The sequence below is a fragment of the Thamnophis sirtalis genome, unplaced genomic scaffold (assembly GCF_051295495.1).
Source record: "Thamnophis sirtalis isolate CommonGarterSnake01/CBP01778 unplaced genomic scaffold, rThaSir2_p1.2 scaffold_12, whole genome shotgun sequence".
Classification (NCBI taxonomy): Eukaryota; Metazoa; Chordata; class Lepidosauria; order Squamata; family Natricidae; genus Thamnophis; species Thamnophis sirtalis.
Genome location: NW_028261392.1, coordinates 62,106,091 through 62,131,245, shown reverse-complemented (window position 1 = coordinate 62,131,245; position 25,155 = coordinate 62,106,091). Strand labels below are relative to the sequence as shown.

General features: G+C 44.8%; 1 protein-coding gene across 1 annotated transcript in view; it reads right to left on the bottom strand.

The window, feature by feature from the left end:
- The window catches only part of RGSL1 (regulator of G protein signaling like 1), a 45,386-nt gene that overhangs the window by 5,013 nt on the left and 15,218 nt on the right, over positions 1-25,155 (bottom strand). Inside the window, exons 7-19 of the mRNA XM_087726300.1 lie at positions 23,954-24,016; positions 22,572-22,794; positions 20,549-20,656; positions 18,216-18,321; positions 14,528-14,721; positions 12,634-12,751; positions 11,923-12,019; positions 10,006-10,135; positions 8,737-8,920; positions 7,227-7,365; positions 5,621-5,745; positions 3,406-3,530; positions 677-772 (exon numbers count right to left, since the gene is read on the bottom strand). Coding sequence (XP_087582426.1) covers positions 677-772; positions 3,406-3,530; positions 5,621-5,745; positions 7,227-7,365; positions 8,737-8,920; positions 10,006-10,135; positions 11,923-12,019; positions 12,634-12,751; positions 14,528-14,721; positions 18,216-18,321; positions 20,549-20,656; positions 22,572-22,794; positions 23,954-24,016 — 1,708 coding nt within the window. The remainder of the gene's footprint in view (positions 1-676; positions 773-3,405; positions 3,531-5,620; positions 5,746-7,226; positions 7,366-8,736; positions 8,921-10,005; positions 10,136-11,922; positions 12,020-12,633; positions 12,752-14,527; positions 14,722-18,215; positions 18,322-20,548; positions 20,657-22,571; positions 22,795-23,953; positions 24,017-25,155) is intronic.

The window sequence follows — 25,155 nt, the reverse complement described above, 5'->3', positions numbered from 1 at the left end:
GTTAGGTTTAGGGTTAGGGTTAGGGTTAGGTTAAGGGTTAGGTTAGGTTTAGAGCGTTAGCGTTAGGTTTAGCGTTAGGTTAAGGGTTAGCGTTAGGTTTAGCGTTACGTTAACGGTTAGGTTTAGGGTTAGATTTAGGGTTAGGTTAAGGGTTAGGTTTAGGGTTAGGTTTAGGGTTAGGTTTGGGGGGGTTAGGGTAAGGTTTTAGCTTTATTTTTACATTTTTCGATCACAGTGCGATGTTTTCGTCGCGCTGTGATGACGTCAAATGTGCGCTTTCGTTGAGCGCGATTTTGTTCTCCGCAATTTTGTGGTGGAACCGTGTTTCTCAACCTTGGCCACTTGAAGATGTCTGGACTTCAACTCCTAGAATGCTGGCTGGGGAATTCTGGGAGTTGAAGTCCAGACATCTTCAAGTGGCCAAGGTTGAGAAACACTGCTTTACTGGCAAGAAAAGCAGTAAAATGTGGCAAAATGTTTAACTTAACAACAGAAATTTTGAGCTCAATTGTGATCATAAATTGAAGACTACCTGTATATTCCTATTCTCTTTCTTTATATCCCCTATTTCCTTGCGTTTTTTAATCTTCCTTTCTCTTTTCCCTCTCTTTAAATTTAGCTTCTATTAGATTTTACTATTATAATTAAAATAATAAAATTATATAACAAGACTTACATTTTTCTCCAGGTGATTCGTCTGTTGCCTCCCTTAGCTGAGGCAGCAGTAGCTGTATTCCCTTAAGCAAAGTAAATCTGATGATGGGATGATCTTCTATATAAATTTATTAAAAAGGGAAGGCAAATTATAACTCAAGGCATTATCTCCCGATCCCTCAAATAAAAGATCTCTGATAAAAGTTGTTTTTAATATGCACAGTGTAACAGTGGTGGAATTAAAGTTACTGAGATTGCAAAACACTGATTTAGCACCCTATAAAAAGGTCGAGAGTTGCTTTTCGGTGCTATGATATACCGTTCAAACATGCTAATCAAATGCATATTTTATAAGATGGGTCGTCAACCTGGTCCCTACCGCCCACTAGTGGGCGTTTCAGGATTCCAGGTGGGCGGTAGGGACTTTGGAGGTTAAAACGTCCTTTTGAGCGAGTGGACAGTTGCAAAATAGCAGAAGCAAACACGTGGGAAGGGGAAAGCGGGGAGGGGACAGCCAGAAGCCGAACAGAGCAGTTGCAAAATAGGGGAAGCAAACACGTGGGAAGGGGAAAGCGGGGAGGGGACAGCCAGAAGCCGAACAGAGCAGTTGCAAAATAGGAGAAGCAAACACGTGGGAAGGGGAAAGCGGGGAGGGGACAGCCAGAAGCCGAACAGAGCGGTTGCAAAATAGGAGAAGCAAACACGTGGGAAGGGGAAAGCGGGGAGGGGACAGCCAGAAGCCGAACAGAGCAGTTGCAAAATAGGGGAAGCAAACATGTGGGAAGGGGAAAGCGGGGAGGGGACAGCCAGAAGCCGAACAGAGCAGTTGCAAAATAGGGGAAGCAAACACGTGGGAAGGGGAAAGCGGGGAGGGGACAGCCAGAAGCCGAACAGAGCAGTTGCAAAATAGGAGAAGCAAACACGTGGGAAGGGGAAAGCGGGGAGGGGACAGCCAGAAGCCGAACAGAGCAGTTGCAAAATAGGGGAAGCAAACACGTGGGAAGGGGAAGGGGAGGAGTGGATGGCAGAGACAGGCAGAAGCCCAACAGAGCAGTTGCAAAATAGGAAAGAAAAGTTATAGGTAGGAGAGAATTGTTGGCTGATAATAATAAGTGGGCTAACTAGCTCAGCCTTACTTTTGTATGTTGCCCTAAGTAAAAAAAAGGAGATAAAAAGGAAAAGATAAAAAAAAATTAACAAAAAGGGAAGAAAAATGGAGAAAAGGGGATATAGAGCCGAGGTGGCGCAGTGGTTAGGGTGCAGTACTGCAGGCCACTTCAGCTGACTGCTATCTGCAGTTTGGCGGTTCAAATCTCACCGGCTCAAGGTTGACTTAGCCTTCCATCCTTCCGAGGTGGGTAAAATGAGGACCCAGACTGTGGGGGCAATAAATGCTGACTCTGTAAACCGCTTAGAGAAGGCTGAAAGCCCTATGAAGTGGTAAATAAGTCTAACTGCTATTGCTATTGCTATAAAATAAAGGAGGAGAGTAAGCAGTGTTTAGTCTGGCTCATAAATTAAGTTTTGTTATCTTATAAAATAAAAGAAAGAAATAAGTAAAGGAAGAAGAAGGAGAAAATAAAAAAGGGAAAAAGAGATCCTTGATATAGTGAAATACTATAAGAAAGGTAAAGAAGAAGAAGGCAGGAAAAGGAATTTTGTTTTGATGGTGACACTTAATAAAAATTGGCCCCTAACACAACCTTGTTTTTGGTGTTTGTAATAAAAGGGAAAAGAGGAGGGGAAAAAGCACTGTGTGGAGTGCAGATCAAAACGTAAGAGTAAAAGCAGTTGTTAAATTGTGAAACAAATTTAGAAGCCATGTCTGAAAAAAAAAAAAGAAATATGCTCATGTTCCGCACTTGCGCAAAAACTGGTGGGCGGTAAGGGAAATTTTTCCATCAAGAAAGATCCATTGAAATTAGCGATTAAACTTCATTTTAGATGAGGCGAGAGGATTTATAATCCTTGCCTCTTTAAGCAAGGAAAGGAAAAGAGAACCAGGTTGTCCTCAGCAGAGGAAAATATGTAAATGTAACAAAGGTTAGAGGGGAGGGAAGGGGGACAGTAGGGAAGTCAGGATGGAGAGGAGAAAGGAGAGGAATAGGAAAGGCAGAAGAAGGGGGGAAGGATAAAGAGGAGGAAGAGGAAGAGAAAGAAGAGAAGGGAAAGAAGGGGGGAAGAAAGAAGGAGAGAAGAAAGAGAAGAAACTGGGGGAGGAAGGAGGGAGGGAAGAGGAGAGGGTAGTAAAGAGGGAAAGAGGGAGGGAAAGAAAGAGAGAAGGAGTGTTGAAAGGAAGGAAGGAAGGAGGGAGGAAAGGAGGGAGATTAAGAGAAAAGAAAGGAGGAGGGAAAGAGGAAGGGAAGGTATGTGAGAAGGAGGGGGGGATCGAGGGAGGGAAAGGAGGGGGAAGGAAAGGAGGAAAGGAGAAAAGAAAGGAGGGAAGGCAGGGGAGAAGGAAGTAAGGGGGGGAGGGAAGAAAAGGGTATGGAAAAGAAAGAAATGAGGGAAGAGAAGAGGGAGGGAAGGAATAAGATACCTAACCTTTGATGTTTATATGATTTGATAGTATGGGAATATCTCGAAATGTAGTTGTATTGTTTTTTACAAGTTATGGATGTTGTATTTTTGTTTTACCAATAAAATCTTATTAAAAAAAAAAGATCCATTAGTGGGCGGTAGGTAGGAAAAGGTTGACTACCACTGTTTTATAACATTCAGCATATACAAAATAAATCATGTCCTGCTTACCTCCACTGAACCCACTGGTTCTCCTAGCTGCCTTCACAGGTGATGGCGGTGGAAGAGGTTGAGGCTCTTCGGTTTTGTCTGCTTTACGTTTTCTGAAATATTTCATCACTTTCCAATAACAGTATCTGCCAGGAAAAATGTTGATACTCCTGGCAGCTTTTATTGACATAATGCACATTTGGCAAAGCAAAGAGTTGCTCGCTAAGAAAGGTACAAAAAAACAAAGCAGACAAACTTAGAGGCTTTCTGAGCCCTCCCCATGGCCTGTCATACATGGATAACAGACTGTGTTTGGCGGGGTGGCGAATAATTTGTGTAGGCCAGGTCTAGAATGAAAGAATCCAAAAACTGGTGCACCAGTTGCGGCCCTACCTGGACCGGGAGGCACTCCAAATGATCCCTCATGCCCTCGTCACCTCAAGGCTCGACTACTGTAACGCGCTCTACATGGGGCTGCCCTTGAAAAGTGTTCGGAGACTACAATTGGTCCAGAATGCAGCCGCGCGAGTGATACTGGGTGTACCTAGGTACACCCATGTTACACCTATCTTCCGTGAGCTGCACTGGCTCCCTATCAGTCTCTGAACATGCTTCAAGGTGTTGGTTATTACCTTTAAAGCCCTACATGGCTTAGGACCTGGATATCTCTGTGACCGCCTCCTGCAACATACCTCCCAGCGCCCAATAAGATCTCACAGGGCAGGCCTTCTCCGGGTACCGTCGACCACACAATGCCATCTGGCGGCTCCTCAGGGAAGAGCCTTCTCTGTAGCTGCCCCGGCCCTCTGGAACGATCTACCCCCTGAGATCCTGATTCTCCCCTCTCTCTCGGCCTTCCGAAAGTCTGTTAAGACCTGGCTCTTCCGGCAGGCCTGGGGCTGTTGATCTAAATTGATCTTCAGCCCCATTAAAATCGAGTGTATGTTGTGTCTCTTTTAATCTGTTTCTGTCTTGTATTTTAACACAACACACTCAACCATAGTGGGGCTGGACCTCATTCAAGAGGTCAACAGCCCCAGGCCTGCTGGAAAAGCCAGGTCTTAATAGACTTTTTGAAGGCCTCAAGAGTGGGGAGGGTCCGGATCTCTGGGGGTAGATCGTTCCATAGGGCCGGAGCAGCTACAGAGAAGGTTCAAACAGTTTTTGAAACCCATCACTGGAACCTGGGAAGGGTAAAAACTCCCCCCCCAGCCGTCGTGCAGGAGGCTGAGTAGACCACACCCCAATTACCATGCCCCCCTAGCAACTGGGCAGAGAATTGGTTTCTAAAATTTTTCAATCCCATCCTTAAGGTAAGTTCAAGTCCCACCTTAGTCATGAAAGGAAGCTGGATGACTTTGGGTAAGTCACTCTTTCTCAGCCCAATTCACCTCACAGGGTTGTTGATAAGGGAGAAACAGAAAGAGGAAGGTGTGTTCGGCATGTTTGCTTCTTGGAATTATTTGTAAAAATAATGAAGGAAGAATACAAATCAATAAGGAACATTGCCAGCATGAATTGGTAGTAAGGGCAGTAAATGCTAATCCTGTGTAGATTTCTGATGAGTGGAGAACACTTCAATTCCGTGACCCATCAAAACCGCAGTAGACAAAAGCGCGCTCGACGAAAGCGCGTACGTGACATCATCAGCAGCGCGACGAAAAATAAATAAATAAATAAAATTGAAATTAAAATAAAATTAAAGCAAGCCGATTCACATAAAGGTAAGGGTTAGGGTTAGGGTTAGGGTTAGGGTTAGGGTTAGGGTTAGGGTTAGGGTTAGGGTTAGGGTTAGGGTTAGGGTTAGGGTTAAGGGTTAGGGTTAGGGTTAGGGTTAGGGTTAGGGTTAGGTTTAGGGTTACGTTAAGCGTTAGGGTTAGGGTTAGCGTTAGGTTAAGGATTAGCATTAGGTTTAGCGTTACGTTAAGGGTTAGGTTTAGGGTTAGGTTAAGGGTTAGGTTTAGGGTTAGGTTTAGGGTTAGGTTTAGGGTTAGGTTTTGGGGGGTTAGGGTAAGGTTTTCGCTTTATTTTTAAATTTACCGCTCACAGCGCGATGTTTTCGTTGCGCTGTGATGACGTCACGTACGCGCTTTCGTCGAGCGCGCTTTTGTCTACCGTGGTTTTGTGGTGGAACCCTTCAATTCTGCATTTGGAAAAAAGCCATATAGGAGTGTCTCAACACACATTTGAAACATACGTATACAGCAAATCTATTCCAAGTGATAAAAATACTTACTTTTTCCAGAAGTATAATAAATGTGGGAAGATGGAAATTATAGCACCATGATAAAGAGTCCTGTTCAGCACACCTTCAGCAATTAAATTCCGAAGTTGAAAACACTGTGCATCTGTGAGATTGACCTGATCATGGAAGATATCATAACTAAATAAATAAAAATATATTTTCAAATGTAATGTCATAAAAATGGGTAATTATGTCAGCCCATCATCAAAACAGAAACAGGAAAAGTAATGAGGCTGTTCCCCAATCGCTGAGATAACGCCTTCAAATCAAATATTGGAACCAGAGGTAGTATTCAGTAGGTTCTGACCAGTTCCGGAGAACAGGTAGTGGAACTTGTGACCCAAATACTGCGTGATGGGGTGAACTCCTGTTTTGCCCAGCTCCTGCCAACCGAGCAGTTTGAAAGCGTGCAAATGCAAGTAGATAAATAGGTACACTTGGTTGGGAAGGTAACAGCGTTCCCTGTGCCTTTGGGCATATAGCCACCCCCCTCACATTTTGACCACAGAAACCTCTTCAGACAATGCCAGCACTCTAGGCTGGGAAATGGAGATGAGTTGGACATGACTGGACCTTTTCAAGAAGTTGATGATCAGCAATTACCTTGAATTCTTAGTCCCAGAAATGAACTTTAAGTCAGGAGTGTTCAACCTTGGCAATTTTAAGACTTGCGGATTCAACTCCAAAGATTCCCTAGCAACTCATGTTGGCTTTCCTTCCACTCTGTGAAATCACATCCCTAAAATTATTCAGGGTCATGTCTGAGGTGGCGTAGTGGTTAGGGTGCAGTACTGCAGGCCACTTCAGCTGACTGTTATCTGCAGTTCAGCGGTTCTAATCTCACCGGCTCAAGGTTGACTCAGCCTTCCATCCTTCCGAGGTGGGTGAAATGAGGACCCAGACTGTGGGGGCGATATGCTGACTCTGTAAACCGTTTAGAGAGGGCTGAAAGCCCTATGAAGCGGTATTTAAGTCTAACTGCTATTGCTATTGCTATTGATAATGTTATCAGACCTGAACATACAGACCAATCATTATCAGATATGAACTACAGACCAATCAAGAGAGCCATGTCAAGATCTCTAGGGCAGAAGGGGCAGCACGAAAAATGAAAGAATCGACAAGGTTTGCAATATTCAAAAAATGAATAGCAAAAAAGAATTAATTTACTGATTTTTTTTCAAAAAAAATGCTTATTTTGTTGATTTATTTATTAAATTTATATGTCACCAGTCTCAGTATCCAAAGCAACACTCTCTCTCTGTGTGTAGGAAGGTTATCACAACAGACCAAAGTAGAAACTTCCTTTCTGAGCAAAGGGAATTGAGTGGTTCCTTTAAACATAGGTCCTTAAAGATACAAATTGTGTACTAGTGTGAGATGCAGCACCACTGTGTTCTGGCTTTTACAAAACATGCCACTATTATCATAATTATAAGTTGAGCTTTACTATGAAATCTCTAAATCTTATCTGTCCATTTGCTCACTTCAGTGCCTACTCTCTGTCATTAAGTTGAAAACACAGCAAATTTTCTTTGTGTTCCTGCAAGCACAATCAATCCCATTACCTTGGAAAAGTTGTTTTCAGATCTCTTACCCTAAGTTTAGGTGGGATATCTGAGTGGAGAAATAGTTTGGTGATGGTGGTTACTTTGTTCCTCAAGAAGGCAATATCCCTCTCTGTATAGAACCCAAGAGAAGCCAGCATGACTACAGTGTCAGATAGGTGAAGAAACCTGTGGTAGTAATAAATAGAAAAAAGGAGAGACAGGTGAGATGGGAAATACAAAAGCCCTCCTCCCTTGATGTAACAGAAATTGGAGGCAAGACCACATCACAGTTGATATCATCTGCACCTGGATTGGCAATGCAGCAAATAACAGGCCAAATTTGGGGCCAAGTGGATATTTCTTCCTGTGGCCCATTCCCATGCTAAAAGCTGTCGTGTTAATTCAGTATCGGCCTGATAAAAGTCTCTGTGTGTCACAGATTGCTGTGGTGAACTAAATAAGATGATGCCTCCCATGTTGCAAAACTTATTGGCCAATTATCCAGTCCAAACAAGCAGAGGTGGGTTCCTACCAGTTCTCACCTATTTGGTAGAACCGGTTCGTCAAATCTACCGAACCGGTTAGAAGAGGTTCCACCAGTGGACCCGGAAAGCAGGCCACACCTACAGAAGAGGTTCCAACATTTTTTGAAACCCACCACTGGTCCTTGGATATGATTATTCTACACTATCATGCTCATATTTATCAAACTCAGTACCTCTGTGAAAGGTAAGGATGACTACTGCGTTTGTGGTGCAGTCAGAACATTGCGTGTGTTGAAGTTGTTTTAACGCAAACCAAAGATGCCTTTTAAAAAACAAGTTTGCATCATATTCTTATGCATGCCAGTGCTGTGTGTGAGGTAATTTAAGGTGGTTCTGACAAGTGTCGTCGGCATCTTCATATCCGGTCACATGGGGGGCAAGCCACTCCCATCCGGTCACATGGGCGGCAAGCCACTCCCACAAAGGAGTCCACACCCACCGAGTAGGTTTGAACAATTTTTGAAACTCACCACTGGCAGGTTCTGACCAGTTCTGGAGAACCGGTAGCAGACATTTTGAGTAGTTTGGAGAACAGGTAAATGCCACCTCTGGCTGGCCCCGCCCCATCTATTCTCTGCCTCCCGAGTCCCAGCTGATCGGGAGGAAATGGGGATTTTGCAGTAACCTTCCCCTGCCAAACCCACCAAGCCACACCCACAGAACTGGTGGTAAATTTTTTTGAATCCTACCACTGCTGCATTTGCATACTTTCAAACTGGTAAGTGGGCATTAGCTGAGGTAAATAACAGGCAAGCCACTCCCATCCGGTCACATGGGTAGCAAGCCACTCCCACAAAGGAGGCCACACCCACAGAGTAGGTTCGAACAATTTTTGAAACCCACCACTGCAAACAAGATATATCAGATATTCATCTAAGGCTTTACAACATGATGCTTGATGAGTGTGACCGAAGAATTGTACCAGACACAAAGAGTGGAGATAAATATTATTGACGCCAGAATATAAGAAGCACGAATGATATAGCAAGTGATATTGCATGGGGTGACTTACCTCTCCATTTCTAGATAAAAATAGAGATCATTCACCAAGAAATTGACTGAGATGACGCGGCCACCAGGTAGCTTGCGCTTCATCTGTGGCACTTCAGAGTCTTCTGATTGTCCAGAAGATGGGCCGGAACGCCCGCTAACTCCACTCTGAATTGGGGGCTTTGTTTGAGGGGGACTCGGTATATCTGGAGAGAAAGAGAGGGAGCATTTTCCACAAAAATCCATACACGATGAGAGGTATAAAAATAATTCAGTTCAATGATGGCTTCACTATGGCTTTTGCTCTTACTATTAGAATGTTTTTTTCCTAGCTTCCAGTTGCAGATGGTCTCCCTGTAAGGGACAAACTCAACCAGTGTCCACTTGAGTGGAACCATTCCATGCTGTGTGGCTGAAGAGGTTTAGGTTAGAGCAGGGGTGGGTTTCAACCGGTCCGTGGCAGTCCGCGTGGACCGGTTGGTTGGTGAACCTGGAAGTAAGTAACTTCCGGAAACGGCGAAGGACCCAATGCTGGAGCATTGCGAAGGCACTAAGACGCATGCGTGAACTGTGCACGTGCATGAGGACACCACCGGCCCCAGGACGAGCAACCCACCACTGGGTTAGCGGAATGAAGGAGCAAGGAATTAAGTGTGTGTGTGTGTCAGTGGTGGGATACGACCAGTATGCCCCAGTACGGGCATACCAGTGTCTGCCAGGAGCACCAGGTACTATTCCGGTATGATGCTCCGGAAGGTCCACCGACCCGCCCGCCCACACTCCTTGGCCTTCTCCGGGTTCCATCGGCCAGCCAATGTCGGCTGGCAACCCCCCGGGGGAGAGCCTTCTCTGTTGCTGCTCTGGCCCTCTGGAACGAGCTCCCCGTGGAGATCCGGACCCTTACTACCCTCCCGGCCTTCCGTAAAGCTACCAAGTCCTGGCTGTTCCGACAGGCCTGGGGGCTGTTGAAATATCCAGCCCCACCTCAATTGTGAATGTTGTGCATTTTTAAATTCTTTGTATTGTCTTATTTATTTCCCTTTCCCTGTTTATTGTGAGCCGCCCGGAGTCCTTCGGGAGTGGGCGGCATACAAAACTAATAAACAACAAACAACTCTCAAACTTCATTTCATTCCTGGTAACCAAATTTTTGGATGCTGAATTCTTTTAAATCAGAACCAACTGATGCCTTTTCTCCATTTCCTGGTTTTTAAAATAAACCATAGCATAAAAGATTCCTTCTGGGAAAAAAATCCACCAATGTGTGGAAACGGAGAGATTTAGGACTCACTTTCCTTGTCATTCTTCACCTCCTTGAGTAGAAAGTTCTCAAAGCGCTTGCGCTGGGCCACATAACTCATTGCCTTTCGAAATGTACAGACCCTCTTGATGAAGGCAGTAAGCATAGCCCAGCATCTTTTCTGGAAAAGAAACCATTGTTTTGCAATGCAATCTTACGTATGTTACCTTGATTAAATTCAACAGATCTTAGTCCCCCCAAAAAGCATGCATAGGAGTGTAGCAATAAATGCTTAAAAACAAAAAGTGGCAAGAAGTGGTAGCCTAATAATTATATAAAGCCCTGGTGTTGCAGCAGATTGAGGTTTGTAATCTACTTACGAAAGACCAGGACTCGATACCACGAAGGTGAGAGAAACAGGTTTATTGGATGCATCGAGTTCAGCGTGTTCACACACCAAAGTCTGAACTGCCTGGGCTCTGCCCAGGATGCTACTTTTATGCCGTGTTCCACACTGTGCATTCTCAAGGCGTTTCCATACACGAGACAAGCATGACATTTCAAAAAAGGGGAAGTTCATTTTGGAATGTTACAGAGAAGTACATAGGAGAAATACAAAAAAGAGAAGTTCCTATAATGTCTTAAGCTGTCAGCAGTTTTTACCTCTGTTCTATCTCTCACCCACGCCTGGCTTCCTGTGCCCCTCCTTTACAGGGTCTTGCCACACTGTTCAGCCCTATTTTTAATACTTATGAGGAAGTTGGAGAGAAAGTTCACTCCAGCTAAAAGTCAACTTTGGAACTCCAGGGCACTAGAATGAAAAGCCAAGCTAATATGAATTGATAAGGTCCATTCTAGTAAGACCACCTAACCTGGCCAGACACTGGTGGGTTTACCTGTGCACCCCCTCCTGCATCACTGGCGCTGGTGCCAATATTATACTTCCCTGCCTCTATAAAAAAAAATTAGATGAACCCACCAAAGCATGGTGTCGAATTTGTAGAATGAGCAAGCAGCAAGGACTAGACCAGACCTGACAACTTAATGAATTACGCAAAGCTCCCATTGCAGACTTTTGTTTAAATAAAAACAAAACATGGCATGTACAGTTTCTGCGTGATGCTCCACTGAGCAGCTTGAGGAAGCGGTAAGACACATGTGCGTGCTGTGCACATCCATGTGGACGCCGCCGGGCCCGTTCCAACCGTACCGGTTAGAACAGGTTCCCGGAACCCACCACTGGAATGGAGATTTTACAGTATCCTTCCCCTGCCATGCCCACCAAGCCACACCCACCAAACAATGCCCACCAAACAATACTACCACCACCAAAGCCAATGCGCACAGAACCAGTAGTTAAAAAAAATTGAATCCCACCACTGCTCTGGACACAGCATCTCAATTGATTAGAAAAATGTCAGGTCAGAATAAGGTCATCTCTTTTATTCATCTGATTCTCCAAGACAAGCCAGAAATTCAGTATTGCAGACAAGCTTTGTTTATTGAATGCCCTCCATCCTGGCTTCCTTTGAACCTTCAAAGTTTAGGATAGCTTTTAAAATCAGAATCAAGGCAACCGAGTCAGCTGTTTATGAGTTTGTAATTTCAGATTGGGTCTGAATATAGGACAGAAGGATGTTAATATAAAACCTGCCTCTGTAACCCTCAGTCCCTATGGAAGGTATGAATCTAACAGCAATAGCAATAGCAGTTAGACTTATATACTGCTTCATAGGGCTTTCAGCCCTCTCTAAGCAGTTTACAGAGTCACCCCACAGTCTGGGTCCTCATTTCACCCACCTCGGAAGGATGGAAGGCTGAGTCAACCTTTGAGCCGGTGAGATTTGAACCGCCGAACTGCAGCTTAGCAGTCAGCTGAAGTGGCCTGCAGTACTGCACTCTAACCACTGCGCCACCTCGGCTCGAATCTAACCCTTCCCCACCACTACTCTTTCAACCATCAATCACCTGTTTGCCTGTAAATTGAGAATCCTTCTTTGACTTCCAACCAGTTTGACCAAGGGCAACATCACTATCAGGATACAGGCCTTGGTACATATTAAACCTGACAGTAAAAAAAGGAAAACCATTTTGGTAAATTATTACTGCAACTTGAAAATGTTTCTAAGAGAGACTTGAATGTAACAGACAAAGAATTCCTATATTCTTCCCCCGCGAAGTAATTTATATTCCAGATCTAAATTGATCACATGGTAAGCCACCTATGGGCAGATCCCACACAAAGAAGGTTTACCTCCAACTTTACTACACCCCAGAACAAAAATACAGCAGGTTCCCTCTGAGGAGTACCATCTCCTTGTTATTTGCGTTATGATAGCACTAGCAATAGCAGTTAGACTTATATACTGCTTCATAGGGCTTTCAGCCCTCTCTAAGCAGTTTACAGAGTCAGCATATCGCCCACAACAATCCGGCTTCTCATTTTACCCACCTCGGAAGGATGGAAGGCTGAGTCAACCTTGAGCTGGTGAGATTTGAACCGCCGAACTGCAGATCACAGTCAGCTGAAGTGGCCTGCAGTACTGCACGCTAACCACTGCGCCACCTCGGCTCAATGCCTCTGTGGCTTTCCATATCACCACACAGTCTTCTGACTATGGGATGGCCCAAAATGAACAACCCCCCCATGGCACTGGTTGTCCATTGCTCTTTACTTACCACTTCTCTTCCAAGTTCCTCAGGATTAATATTTGAGCAGTGGCCAAAATGGCAACAGAGACAGATGGTAACTTTGGAATCTCATGGATGACATATTCGTCACACTGCAGCAGTTTTTCTGGATAAGACAAAGTACATATTAGACATCTTGGTGATTGTTTCGTCCCTAAGTGACTCTGGGTCACACTAGCAATAGCAGTTCGACTTATATACCGCTTCATAGGGCTTTCAGCCCTCTCTAAGCGGTTTACAGAGTCACCCCACAGTCTAGGACAGAAGGATGTTAATATAAAACCCGCCTCTGTAACCCTCAATCCCTATGGAAGGTATGAATCTAACAGCAATAGCAATAGCAATAGCAATAGCAGTTAGACTTATATACGGCTTCATAGGGCTTTCAGCCCTCTCTGGGTCCTCATTTCACCCACCTCGGAAGGATGGAAGGCTGAGTCAACCTTTGAGCCGGTGAGATTTGAACTGCCGAACTGCAGTTAGCAGTCAGCTGAAGTGGCCTGCAGTACTGCACTCTAACCACTGCAGCACCTCGGCTCTTAGCGGTCATTATAGCATTGTATCTTTCACACAACTCTGAAAGAGCCACACTATTATTATTTTTTAGTCTTCTAAAGAAGCCTGAAGAAGAGTACGAAAGAGGTGCTCTTGTGTAAGATGCTTTTGGGAGTATATTCCTAGTGTCGGGTAGGCAATATATATCTATATACAACAACAAATGGTCGTTGTTGCTTTAAATGAGTGGATGTACTTAACAGCTGTAATTAACTTTACAATAAGAAGGAGTCAAGAGGGCTCACTCTCTCTTTCTGCTTGTCCTATGCTTGATGACTGGAATGTGAGCTGCAACTGTAAGCTATTGTTTGTTCTTTGAATTGTGTTTGGATTAATATCTACTATCACTGCTTGTGAAGCAATTATCAGTAGTAAAGCTATTTGTTTTTACTAGCAGTGTCTGAAACTCTATCTGTGTGTTTCTACTAGCTGTACATTCTGCTGCACTACTTTCTGTCTCCCAACAGAGATACCCCTAACAGATCCAAAGCACTTCTTCCCATACTTTTTTGAAGATTCAAAGCCTCTCAGGTTGAAATCTCTTCTCAAATTGGGTTGAGCAAACCAGACTTGGAAACATTTACAAGCAGCCAAGATCAGGAGCTTTCTGCTGAGACTTTTAAAGGCAGTACTGCCCTTTTCTCCCCCTTTGTCTCACAGGGCACCACACAGAAGGCCCATCCAGACTAGTAAGGCAGGGGCACAAGATGGGCAGAACAGAGGTGGGTTCCTACCAGTTCACACCTATTCGGTAGGACCGGTTTGTCAAATCTACCGAACCGGTTAGAAGAGTTTCCACCAGTGGACCCGGAAAGCCGGCCACACCTACAGAAGAGGTTCCAAAAATTTTTGAAACCCACCACTGGTCCTTGGATATGATTATTCTGCACTATCATGCTCATATGTATAAAACTCAGTGCCTCTGTGAAAGGTAAGGATGACTACTGCGTTTGTGGTGCAATCAGAACATTGCATGTGTTGAAGTTGTTTTAACGCAAACCAAAGATGCCTTTTAAAAAACAAGTTTACATCCTATTCTTATGCATGCCAGTGCTGTGTGTAATTTAAGGTGGTTCTGACAAGTGTCGTCGGCATCTTCATATCCGGTCACATGGGTGGCAAGCCACTCCCATCCGGTCACATGGGCGGCAAGCCACTCCCACAAAGGAGGCCACACCCGCAGAGTAGGTTCGAATAATTTTTGAAACCCACCACTGGGGCAGAAGGTCTTGTGGCTGGCAGCAAGGAGGTAAACTTCAATAGTGAATCACCCCTGGGCCTATCTCTAGCCTTGTGAGGTAGAAGGAGGGACTTGCTTGTGGCATACCAGGTGGAATGGCGCTGAAGAAGTACGTTCGAACACACTTGTGGATCTGCATTTCCTGAATTCTGGGATCGTGCTCTCTTTTAATCTCGTCTACAGCCAGGCAGAATTGGAGCGGAGCTTCTGCATTGTGCAGCCTGAGGAAGTTCCTGAAGAAATCAAAATGGAGCGAGTTTTGCATCACTTCAGAGAGATTTCTAGGAAGGGAAGAGAGAGAGAGAGACGAGGAAGCTCAAGAGACTGCTTTTCCATAAAGCTACAATCTCAGAGATGGCGATGGAATCCATTTAAAAGCCATTTAAAAACACATAACAGTAATATCAATAAAATATCCATGGTGCAGAAACATATTACATAGCAATAGCAATAGCAGTTAGACTTATATACCGTTTCATAGGGCTTTCAGCCCTCACTAAGCGGTTTACAGAGTCAGCATATCACCCCCAACAACAATCCGGGTCCTCATTTCACCCACCTCGGAAGGATGGAAGGCTGAGTCAACCTTGAGCCGGTGAGATTTGAACAGCCGAACTGCAGAACTGCAGTCAGCTGAAGTAGCCTGCAGTGCTGCATTTAACCACTGCGCCACCTTGGCTCCTGAGGTCTAGAAATTTGATTATAAACAAAAGAGGGTGTTTTTAAACAAAAGAGGATGTACTGTTCTACCAGGGGAAGAAAATAAATACTTCTCGGTGTATTAAGTATTAATTATGTAGTAATTGTTGTTGTGATATGATTATGATTTGATATGATGCCAATAATTATACAATTATAATGATACAATTATCGACAAATCATATGGTCATAAAATTATACAATTATTGACAAATCATGTCATAAGAAATATTACTATTTTATTAACACTTAATACACTTAATAAAAGAGCCGAGGTGGCGCAGTGGTTAAGTGCAGCACTGCAGGCTACTTCAACTGACTGCAGTTCTGCAGTTCGGCTGTTCAAATCTCACCGGCTCAGGGTTGACTCAGCCTTCCGTCCTTCCGAGGTAGGTAAAATGAGGACCCGGATTGTTGTTGGGGGCGATATGCTGACTCTGTAAACCGCTTAGAGAGAGCTGAAAGCCCTATGAAGCGGTATATAAGTCTAATTGCTCTTGCTATTGCTATTGCTACACAGAAAAGTATTCATTTTCTTCACCTTATAGAACAGTAGATGCTCTTTTGTTTAAAATCAAATGTCTAAGCCTCATTAGAAGAGTGTGAGTGGGATTAAGACATTAGAGACACGTAGTTTAATGCACAACCTTTTGAGGAGTATTTTTGAGTCAGGGTTGATTTCCTGTAAATAACTGGACCTATCCCTGCAGGGTTGTTGTTTTTTTTGGCAAGATTTCAGATCTAGTGTGCTGTTTCCCCTTTTCTAGGGCTGAGAGAGGTAATCCAGCTGGGTTTCTACTCAGTTATAAAGCTTATTATAGAAGCTGGAGTTTCTTTGTGCCTGGCTATATTCTCAATGGACAAGGAGAAAATTGCCATGAGATCTCTGGAGAGGAGGAGAGAAAGAAATGTGGCAAATTAAACCATGTTTCAGAATATCCAAATGATGCTTAAGGAAAACAAAGCAGCAGAAACCCCTCCCTCCTCCACTTTGCTTCTAGGGAGCAGATCAGTGGTGGGTTTCAAATTTTTTTAGAACCTCTTCTGTAGGTGTGTCCTGCTTTGTGGGAGTGGCTTGCCGGCCATGTGATCGGCTGGGAGTGGCTTGCCAGCCACGTGACTGGGTGGGCGTGGCCAACTTGTAAAATGTGGTGAAACTCACTTAACAACGCTCTTGCTTAGCAACCAAAATGTTGGCTCAGGAACTCTGGCATTTGACGCACGCAAGTCTTAAAGCTGTCAAGTTACAGGACACTTGCACCCCTATCCCTTTAGAAAAAAAAAAACCAGGGGTGTTCAAACTTGACAGCTTTAAGACTTGTGGACTTCAACTCCCAGAATTCCTCCTCTCGCTCTTCATCTTGAGGATGTGTGGATGGGCAGGGGGAGGGAGCTGGAACCGGTTCTAAACGGCACTGTAGATTTGTGGAACCTCTTCTGTAGAAGAGGTTAGAATTTGCAGGAATCCACCCCTGGAGTAGATCTCCAGCTCTCCACCCCCACCCCAAGGCTGTTTCTGATATCTCTTATTCTCAAACTTGCTTCTTCATATAATCTATGCCTTTACATTGTTTATCAGCTCCAATACTGCTCCTTCCTCTGGGCCATGGAGACCATGGAAGTTTGCACATTTAGCCATTTAGGAAAAATATCCATGATATTTGCTTGCCTTGATCAGAGTCCTTCCGAACTCTGCTTTGCTTCCTTTGATGCAGAAGCAGGGCAAACATACAATTTCACACAAGCCGCATTGTTAGTCCTGGTCATTTCTTGCATGTCTGACTTCAAACGGGATTGCCAATTTTCAAAGCAATACCAGCTTTACAATGCAATCTTACGTATGTTCACTTGATTAAATTCAACAGACCTTAGTCCCCCAAAAAGTATAGTAATAAATGCTTAAAAACAAAAGGTGGCAAGAAGTGGTGGTCTAATAAGTGTTGTGGCCCAGCAGGAGCCGTTGGAGCTGCCACCAGACTCCGACAGCGAGGGGCCCTCTGAGTCGGCTCTGGAGGATGTGGAGGACCCTGGACAGGGTTCTGACTCTAAGCAGGGCGTAGAGAGGCTGGTTGGCCACCAGGAGGCGCCTAAGCCTTGGACCAGTGGGGAGGAGACAAGGGAGAGTGAGCCGGACGCCAGCAGTGAGTTGTTCCTGGATGCACGGCACCAAAGAGCTAATAGGCGTCAGGAACAGTTGCGCAAGTACAGGAGGTAATTGCACTCAGCTGGTGGTCATTAGGCTCCTCTCCAGACTATAAAAAGACTGCTTGTGCACACGTCCTTCTGCAGAAGTCAACGCAGGAACGAATGTCGGAGAACATTATTGTGAGCTTGGCAGGCTGGATTGCTGCCACGGCTTATCTGTGTTGGATTGCTGCCAAGGACCTGTCTGTTAATTAAATGCCGTAACTTATATTTAGCTCGGGGTGTGTGTGTTGGTGTGGGACGAGGGGGGTTAGAACAGATAATTATATAAGGCCCTGGCACTGGTGCCAATATTATACTTCCCTGCCTCTTTAAAAAATTAGATGAACCCACCAAAGCATGGTGTTAAATTTGTAGAATGAGCAACCAGCAAGGACTAGGCCAGACCTGACAACTTAACAAAGTACACAACGCTCCCATTGCAGACTTCTGTTTAAATAAAAGCCAAACAGCTTTAGGGGAAACACCTTAACCTGGAGCTTGAAAAAGAAAGTAGGAAGTACATTTACTCCGTCACTCCATCCCCAAATTCCCTGATCCATATTTGTTTGTTTGTTTGTTGAACAAAACCCGTTTGGCTAAGAATTGAAATGAAATAGCAGTTAGCAGTTAGACTTATATACCGCTTCATAGGGCTTTCAGCCCTCTCTAAGCGGTTTACAGAGTCAGCATATCGCCCCCACAGTCTGGGTCCTCATTTCACCCACCTCGGAAGGATGGAAGGCTGAGTCAACCCTGAGCCGGTGAGATTTGAACCGCTGAACTGCTGAACTAGCAGTCAGCTGAAGTGGCCTGCAGTACTGCACTCTACCCACTGCGCCACCTTGGCTCTTGTGCAGAATGTATCCTTCTGGGTGGATGAGATAAATACCTGGGCTTTGCAATGGGTTTCCTCATCACAGCCTTCCTCAGGAAAGAAAAACTTGATTTGACCCATGGGAGACTCCTTTTTTGAACCACCGGCTGAACAAACACTTCTGTTAAAAAAAAAAAGGACATTTCCAGATAAAGTACAAGCTCTGCCTTATCTGATTTGGGGGATGGGCAAGATGCAGAGGTGGGTTCCTACCAGTTCGCACCTATTCGGTAGAACCGGTTCGTCAAATCTACCGAACCGGTTAGAAGAAGTTCCACCAGTGGACCCGGAAAGCAGGCCACACCTACAGAAGAGGTTCCAAACATTTTTTGAAACCCACCACTGGTCCTTGGATATAATTATGCTACACTATCATGCTCATATTTATAAAACTCAGTGCCTCTGTGAAAGGTAAGGATGACTACTGCTTTTGTGGTGCAATCAGAACATTGCGTGTGTTGAAGTTGTTTTAACGCAAACCAAAGATGCCTTTTAAAAAACAAGTTTACATCCTATTCTTATGCATGCCAGTGCTGTGTGTGAGGGAATTTAAGGTGGTTCTGACAAGTGTTGTCGGCATCTTCATATCCGGTCACATGGGCGGCAAGCCACTCCCATCCGGTCACATGGGCAGAAAGCCACTCCCACAAAGGAGGCCACACCCACATAGTAGGTTCAAACAATTTTTGAAACCCACCACTGGTCCTTGGATATGATTATTCTACACTATCATGCTCCTATTTATAAAACTCAGGGCCTCTGTGAAAGGTAAGGATGACTACTGCGTTTGTGGTGCAATCAGAACATTGCGTGTGTTGAAGTTGTTTTAACGCAAACCAAAGATGCCTTTTAAAAAACAAGTTTGCGTCCTATTCTTATGCATGCCAGTGCTGTGTGTGAGGTAATTTAAGGTGGTTCTGACAAATGTCGTCGGCATCTTCATATCCGGTCACATGGGCGGCAATCCACTCCCATCCGGTCACATGGGCGGCAAACCACTCCCATCCAGTCACATGGGCGGCAAGCCACTCCCACAAAGGAGGCCACACTCACAGAGTAGGTTCGAACAATTTTTGAAACCCACCACTGGTCCTTGGATATGATTATTCTACACTATCATGCTCATATTTATAAAACTCAGTGCCTCTGTGAAAGGTAAGGATGACTACTGCGTTTGTGGTGCAATCAGAACATTGCGTGTGTTGAAGTTGTTTTAACGCAAACCAAAGATGCCTTTTAAAAAACAAGTTTACATCCTATTCTTATGCATGCCAGTGCTGTGTGTGAGGTAATTTAAGGTGGTTCTGACAAATGTCGTCGGCATCTTCATATCCGGTCACATGGGCGGCAATCCACTGCCATCCGGTCACATGGGCGGCAAGCCACTCCCACAAAGGAGGCCACACTCACAGAGTAGGTTCGAACAATTTTTGAAACCCACCACTGGAGGGAATGGGAAGTGAAGATAGCTGGCAATACCCAAGCAGCATTTGATTGAGGAATTTCCCTTATCAACTAATAACAACTGGCAGGTTCTAAGCGGCTGTAATTTCTCCACTAGCTTCACCCGCTTAATTAGATTTTTCCTGTTCCTGCAGTATTTTGTATCATCAGACTACCTTACTTCATTTCACTGGTGAAATCATGAAATTTGGGCAACAAGAATCTGAAGTGCTGGTACTCTGAAGATATGATATCCTTGCAGAATCTCAAGACTGCTGCAGGGAATGCAGGCAGTCCTCATTTAGCCTGACTTAGCAAGAGTTTCCAGTTCTGAAAATGATGAAAAGGTAACTATACAACCAATCATCATATTTAGAACTTTCACAGACCTGTAAAGGGGATGAAAGGTGAAGTAGGATAATAAACACAATCATGGTTTCACTTTGTGAATGATCAAGCTGCTAGTCTCAATTGGGGTTGCTAAACAAGGAGTATCTGTACTTTATTTTTAGATGCCTCCAGATGTTTTTTCTTTCCCCATTCTGAGATATTAGCAATAGCAATAGCAGTTAGACTTATATACAGTTTCGTAGGGCTCTCAGCCCTCTCTAAGCGGTTTACAGAGTGAGCATATTGCCCCCAACAACAATCCGGGTCCTCATTTTACCCACCTCGGAAGGATGGAAGGCTGAGTCAACCTTTGAGCCGGTGAGATTTGAACCGCTGAACTGCATATAACAGTCAGCTGAAGTGGCCTGCAGTACTGCACCCTAACCACTGCGCCACCTCAGCTCTTAAGGTAACAGAAAGCCACCAATACACCCTAATCATCTCTATTCCATTTTCTTCCATATTGCTTGTGGACCAGATAAATCCCTCTTGGTTCCAGTGCTCCAAGAACTTACTGCCTGAGGGACATCTCTTGCAGAAGTCCCTGAAGTTCTTGCTGAGAAGCTCCACAGCTATCTTGGGATTCAGCCGCGCCAGCTCTTCAAATGGCATGCTGCCATAATCTGTTGTTATGCGCAGGGGGAGAAGCAGAAAGGACAAGCATAGCATTAGTGATTTTGAGCTACTCACTTGAGCTGGCTACTCAGGATTTGTTTTAAGTTATGGGGAAAGAAGTTGCAACTCAAGATGTAACTCAACGCACCTTGAAATTGCAGGCGATTTTGTATCTGGAGTCACAAGAGGTTCAACACACACATTTTAGTCCCGCTTTAGTTCCATTCTTACAAACAGTTTGGCCCAGTAAGGAAGCAGACTCTAATTCAATCCAGCTTACTTTGGTCTCTGAGCTGCCTAACGCTGCCCCAGTTCTAAAGAACCGGCTCTTGTGGTTCCGGGGATGAATCTCTGCAAACCTGATCTGCTTACACTACTGAGATAGCAGTAGCAATAGCAGTTAGACTTATATACCGCTTCATAGGGCTTTTCAGCCCTCTCTAAGCGGTTTACAGAGTCAGCATTTTGCCCCCAACAACAATCCGGGTCCTCATTTTACCCACCTCGGAAGGATGGAAGGCTGAGTCAACCCTGAGCCGGTGAGATTTGAACCGCTGAACTGCTGATCTAGCAGTAGCCTGCAGTGCTGCATTTAACCACTGCGCCACCTCGGCTCTGAGATCGCATAGATTAGGCCTCCTCCGAATTCCATCAGCCAGCCAGTGTAGACTGGCAACTACTCGGAGGAGAGCCTTCTCGGTGGCTGCTCCGACCCTCTGGAACGAACTCCCCGTGGAGATCCGGACCCTCACCACCCTCCAGACCTTCCGCGCCGCACTTAAAATCTGGCTATCCCGGCCTGGCCTGGGGTTAAAGACTCTCTAACCCCTTCTCGAATTGTATGACTGTCGAGTTCTTAAATGATGTAGTGTCTTTTTATGTTGTAAATTGTTTGTCCTTCCCCCCACCCCTTTTGAACTGTGAGCCGCCCTGAGTCCCCCCAGGGAAAAGGGCGGCATACAAATAAAGTGAAACTGAAACTGAGAACTGAGAACTGAGTGGAAATTTACCTCAGGACATCTAAATCTAAACCAGGTCAAACAAATTTATTTATTTATTTATTTATTTATTTATTTATTTATTTAATTAATCAATTAATTGATTAATTAACTTGTATGCCGCCCAATCTCGGAAGACTCAGAGCAGCTTACAAATAAAAAGGGGGGGGGATATAAAAACAAAAAGCAAACAATAAAAAATACAACAACAGTCATAACTCAGGATGGGGCTGGACAAATTCAACAGCCCCAGGCCTGCCGGAACAGCCAGGTCTTAGTTGCTTTGCGGAAGGCCAGAAGGGTAGTAAGGGTCCGGATCTCAACGGGGAGATCGTTCCAGAGGGCCGGAGCAGGAACAGAGAAGGCCCTCCCCCCGGGGGGGTCGCCAGCCAACATTGGCCGGCAGATGGAATCCGGAGGAGGCCTAGTCTGTGCGATCTAATAGGTCTTTGGGAGGTGATTGGCAGGAGGCGGTCTCTCAGGTAGCCAGGTCCGATACCATGCAGGGCTTTAAAAGTAACGACTAGCACCTTGAAGCGTGTCCGGAGACCAATAGGAAGCCAGTGCAGCTCGCGGAGGATAGGTGTAATGTGGGTGTACCTAGGTGTACCCACAATCGCTCGCGTGGCTGCATTCTGGACTAGCTGAAGTCTTCGAGCACTCTTCAAGGGCAGCCCCATGTAGAGCACTAAGAGACCCGTAGCAGTCGTGGTCTGTTTCACATAGCATGCTAAACCTGACTTCCCACAACCCTTCAGTCACAGATTACCCCATCCCATTGTAGCTTAACCAAGCATGCTGTGTATCAACAGGTAAATGTGTTTCCATGAACCCCCAAATATATTCTAAATTGCTAACCCTGCAAGGACTCGGATCTTGCTCTCCAATTACACACTGCGTTGCGGAGCCAACTCTGTCAATTTACCTATCTGTGATGCAGCAGGTTCCAATTCCATGAAAATAGAGCCTCCCGTGGCCAAGTCCTGAATGCCCAACAGTTGCCAGTGGTCTCGCGTCAGGAGATCAATGTCTCTCATCCCAGCTAAGGCCTGGCTCAGATGCAAGGATTCAGCGATCCTTTTGATCAGCCGCAGGTTCTCAGTTCTGTCATACGGCTCTTCTGCAGTTGGTTTCTTCTCCTTTCCACTCTACGGAAGAAAATATAAACATATATACACCTGGTTATTCAAGGCGGTGAATGTCGGGATACTACACACTGAGAGTTTGAGTTAGATCCATACAGAACTCTCCCCCCGCCTCAGACTCTGAGATTGGACTTCCAGATCGAGGCTGCAGAAGTCTCAGAAGATGGATAGGGTCTCCATGAAACTATATTTTTGATGTTTCCAAGTGATCATTGAAACTTTTTTCAGCCCAGATCTTGTAGGCCTATTCTGAGAGCCCTGGGGTATGGCAGCATGCTCGTTCTGAATCCTACCCTTTCCAATGTTCTACTTGCTTTCTATAGGTTTGCCAGTTTTAAAAAAAATTACTGGTTTTTGGTCATCAAAGTCAGTATAATCAGTAATCAGGAGTGCCTGGAGAAATGGAAATATCTTTTGGCTAAAACTGACTGCTTTTGCAAACAGAGCCTTGAAGGACTGCTTTTGAGTACAGCTTGGGTCTAATCAGTTGTGGGATTCACTTACCTTCCTGTTGTGGCCAAGCAGGAGCTGTTGGAGCTGCCACCAGACTCCGACAGCGAGGGGCCCTATGAGTCGGCTCTGGAGGATGTGGAGGACCCTGGGCAGGGTTCCGACTCCAAGCAGGGCGCAGAGAGGCTGGTTGGCCACCAGGAGGCACCTGAGCCTTGGACCAGTGGGGAGGAGACAAGGGAGAGTGAGCCAGACACCAGTAGTGAGTTCAAAGCAGGGGTGGGTTCCTGCCATCGAAGAGCTACTAGGCATCAGGAACAATTACACAATTACAGGAGGTAATTGCACTCAGCTGATGGTCATTAGGCTCCTCTCCAGACTATAAAAAGGCTACTTGTGCACACGACCCTCTTTGCAGAAGTCAACGCAGGATTGAATGTCGGAGGACAATACTGTGAGCTTGGCAGGCTGGATTGCTGCCAAGCCTTATCTGTGTTTATTGCTGCCTGAGTTTGTCTGAGTTGCAGCCAAGGTCCTTATCTGTCTGTTATGCTTGGCTTTTAGTCACCAAGGTTTTGGTGTCTTGCTATTAAAGTACATTCCAGTTAAGCTTGTCTCGGCATTCGTTACTGGATGGAGGAGCGGTCAGAACCAGGTCCCTTACTCGTCCCACCTTGCACCTGAACTAAAGGTCTCCACAGCTCTCTCTTACCACATAATACAGGAACATCTTGTCATCATTCTGAAGAAACTCCTCATAGAGGGAGCTGAGTATCTAAAATGAACATAAGAACACCACCTGAGTACATGATTTTCTTTCAGTTTCACAATAATTATTTAATTAATTAGCAATGACTAGATACTGCTCCTTTCCTTACTGTTGAATATTGTTTTCTCCTCCTATTTTTTTTTTTTGGAGTTGGCGGAAAATTGCACTATTAGAAAATTTGATGCTTCCATTTCTAATCCTTATTTTGCCTCCATTCAGGTAAGAGCCTGGAAGATGATGATCATTTATTGGCTTAAAATGCATTTCTTTACCAAAGGGACTGTCCCCACTAGTGTTGACTGAGAATTTCCCTTCCCCCTGGAAACAGGCAATTGATCACAAGCTTGGCTCTTATGGGCTCTCACCATTATTCTTAATGTCCCTAGGCTTTGAGCAAGCAAAGCAAGTAGTAATTAGTAGAATGAGGGACATGGAGTTCCAAGAAGAACTAAATAGGTTGCCTCTCCACAGTAGGGACAGAATCAAACAGGGTGTGTGGGAATCGGCAAGATATCTAAATGACCTGATCTCCCCAAAAGAAAGAATAGCTTTCTTCAGAGCCAGATTTAACATTCTTCCTTCAACACTCCTCCAGGGCAGGTATAAGAGAACACCTATAGCAGAACGGGTTTGTATATGTGGCAAAGGAGAAGTGGAAGATAATTCACATGTTCTGTTACACTGCGAGCTACACAGAGCTTGTAGGTCTGCATATATTCTCCCCTTATTAGAGAGATTGCCAGGGAGGGCAGACCATTTTTATCTAGGCTTCCTCCTCCAGGACACTAACCCAGTTACCACGTATGCAGTGGCGAAGTTCTGTGCTGCTGCAATGTCCATAAGAAAAAAATTGGCCACAGAAGTATAGTTGTCATCTGGTACCAATTATCTGGACATACCTCTAACAATCTTTGGACCATTATGTTATTATCCACTTTTAATGTCAGTACTTTTTAATTATATTGTACTGTTAGCATATTTTAATATAGTGTAAAAACTAATGTGTATTGCTGGTCTTTGACCGTAATAAAGATTTTACTTACTTACTTATTTTGCCTCCTAACTTCCTTGCAAGCAATGCGTGAAAAAGCCTAGCGGATTTTATTTACCTTGGGTCTGCCTTTGGACAGTTTTGGAATAAGGGG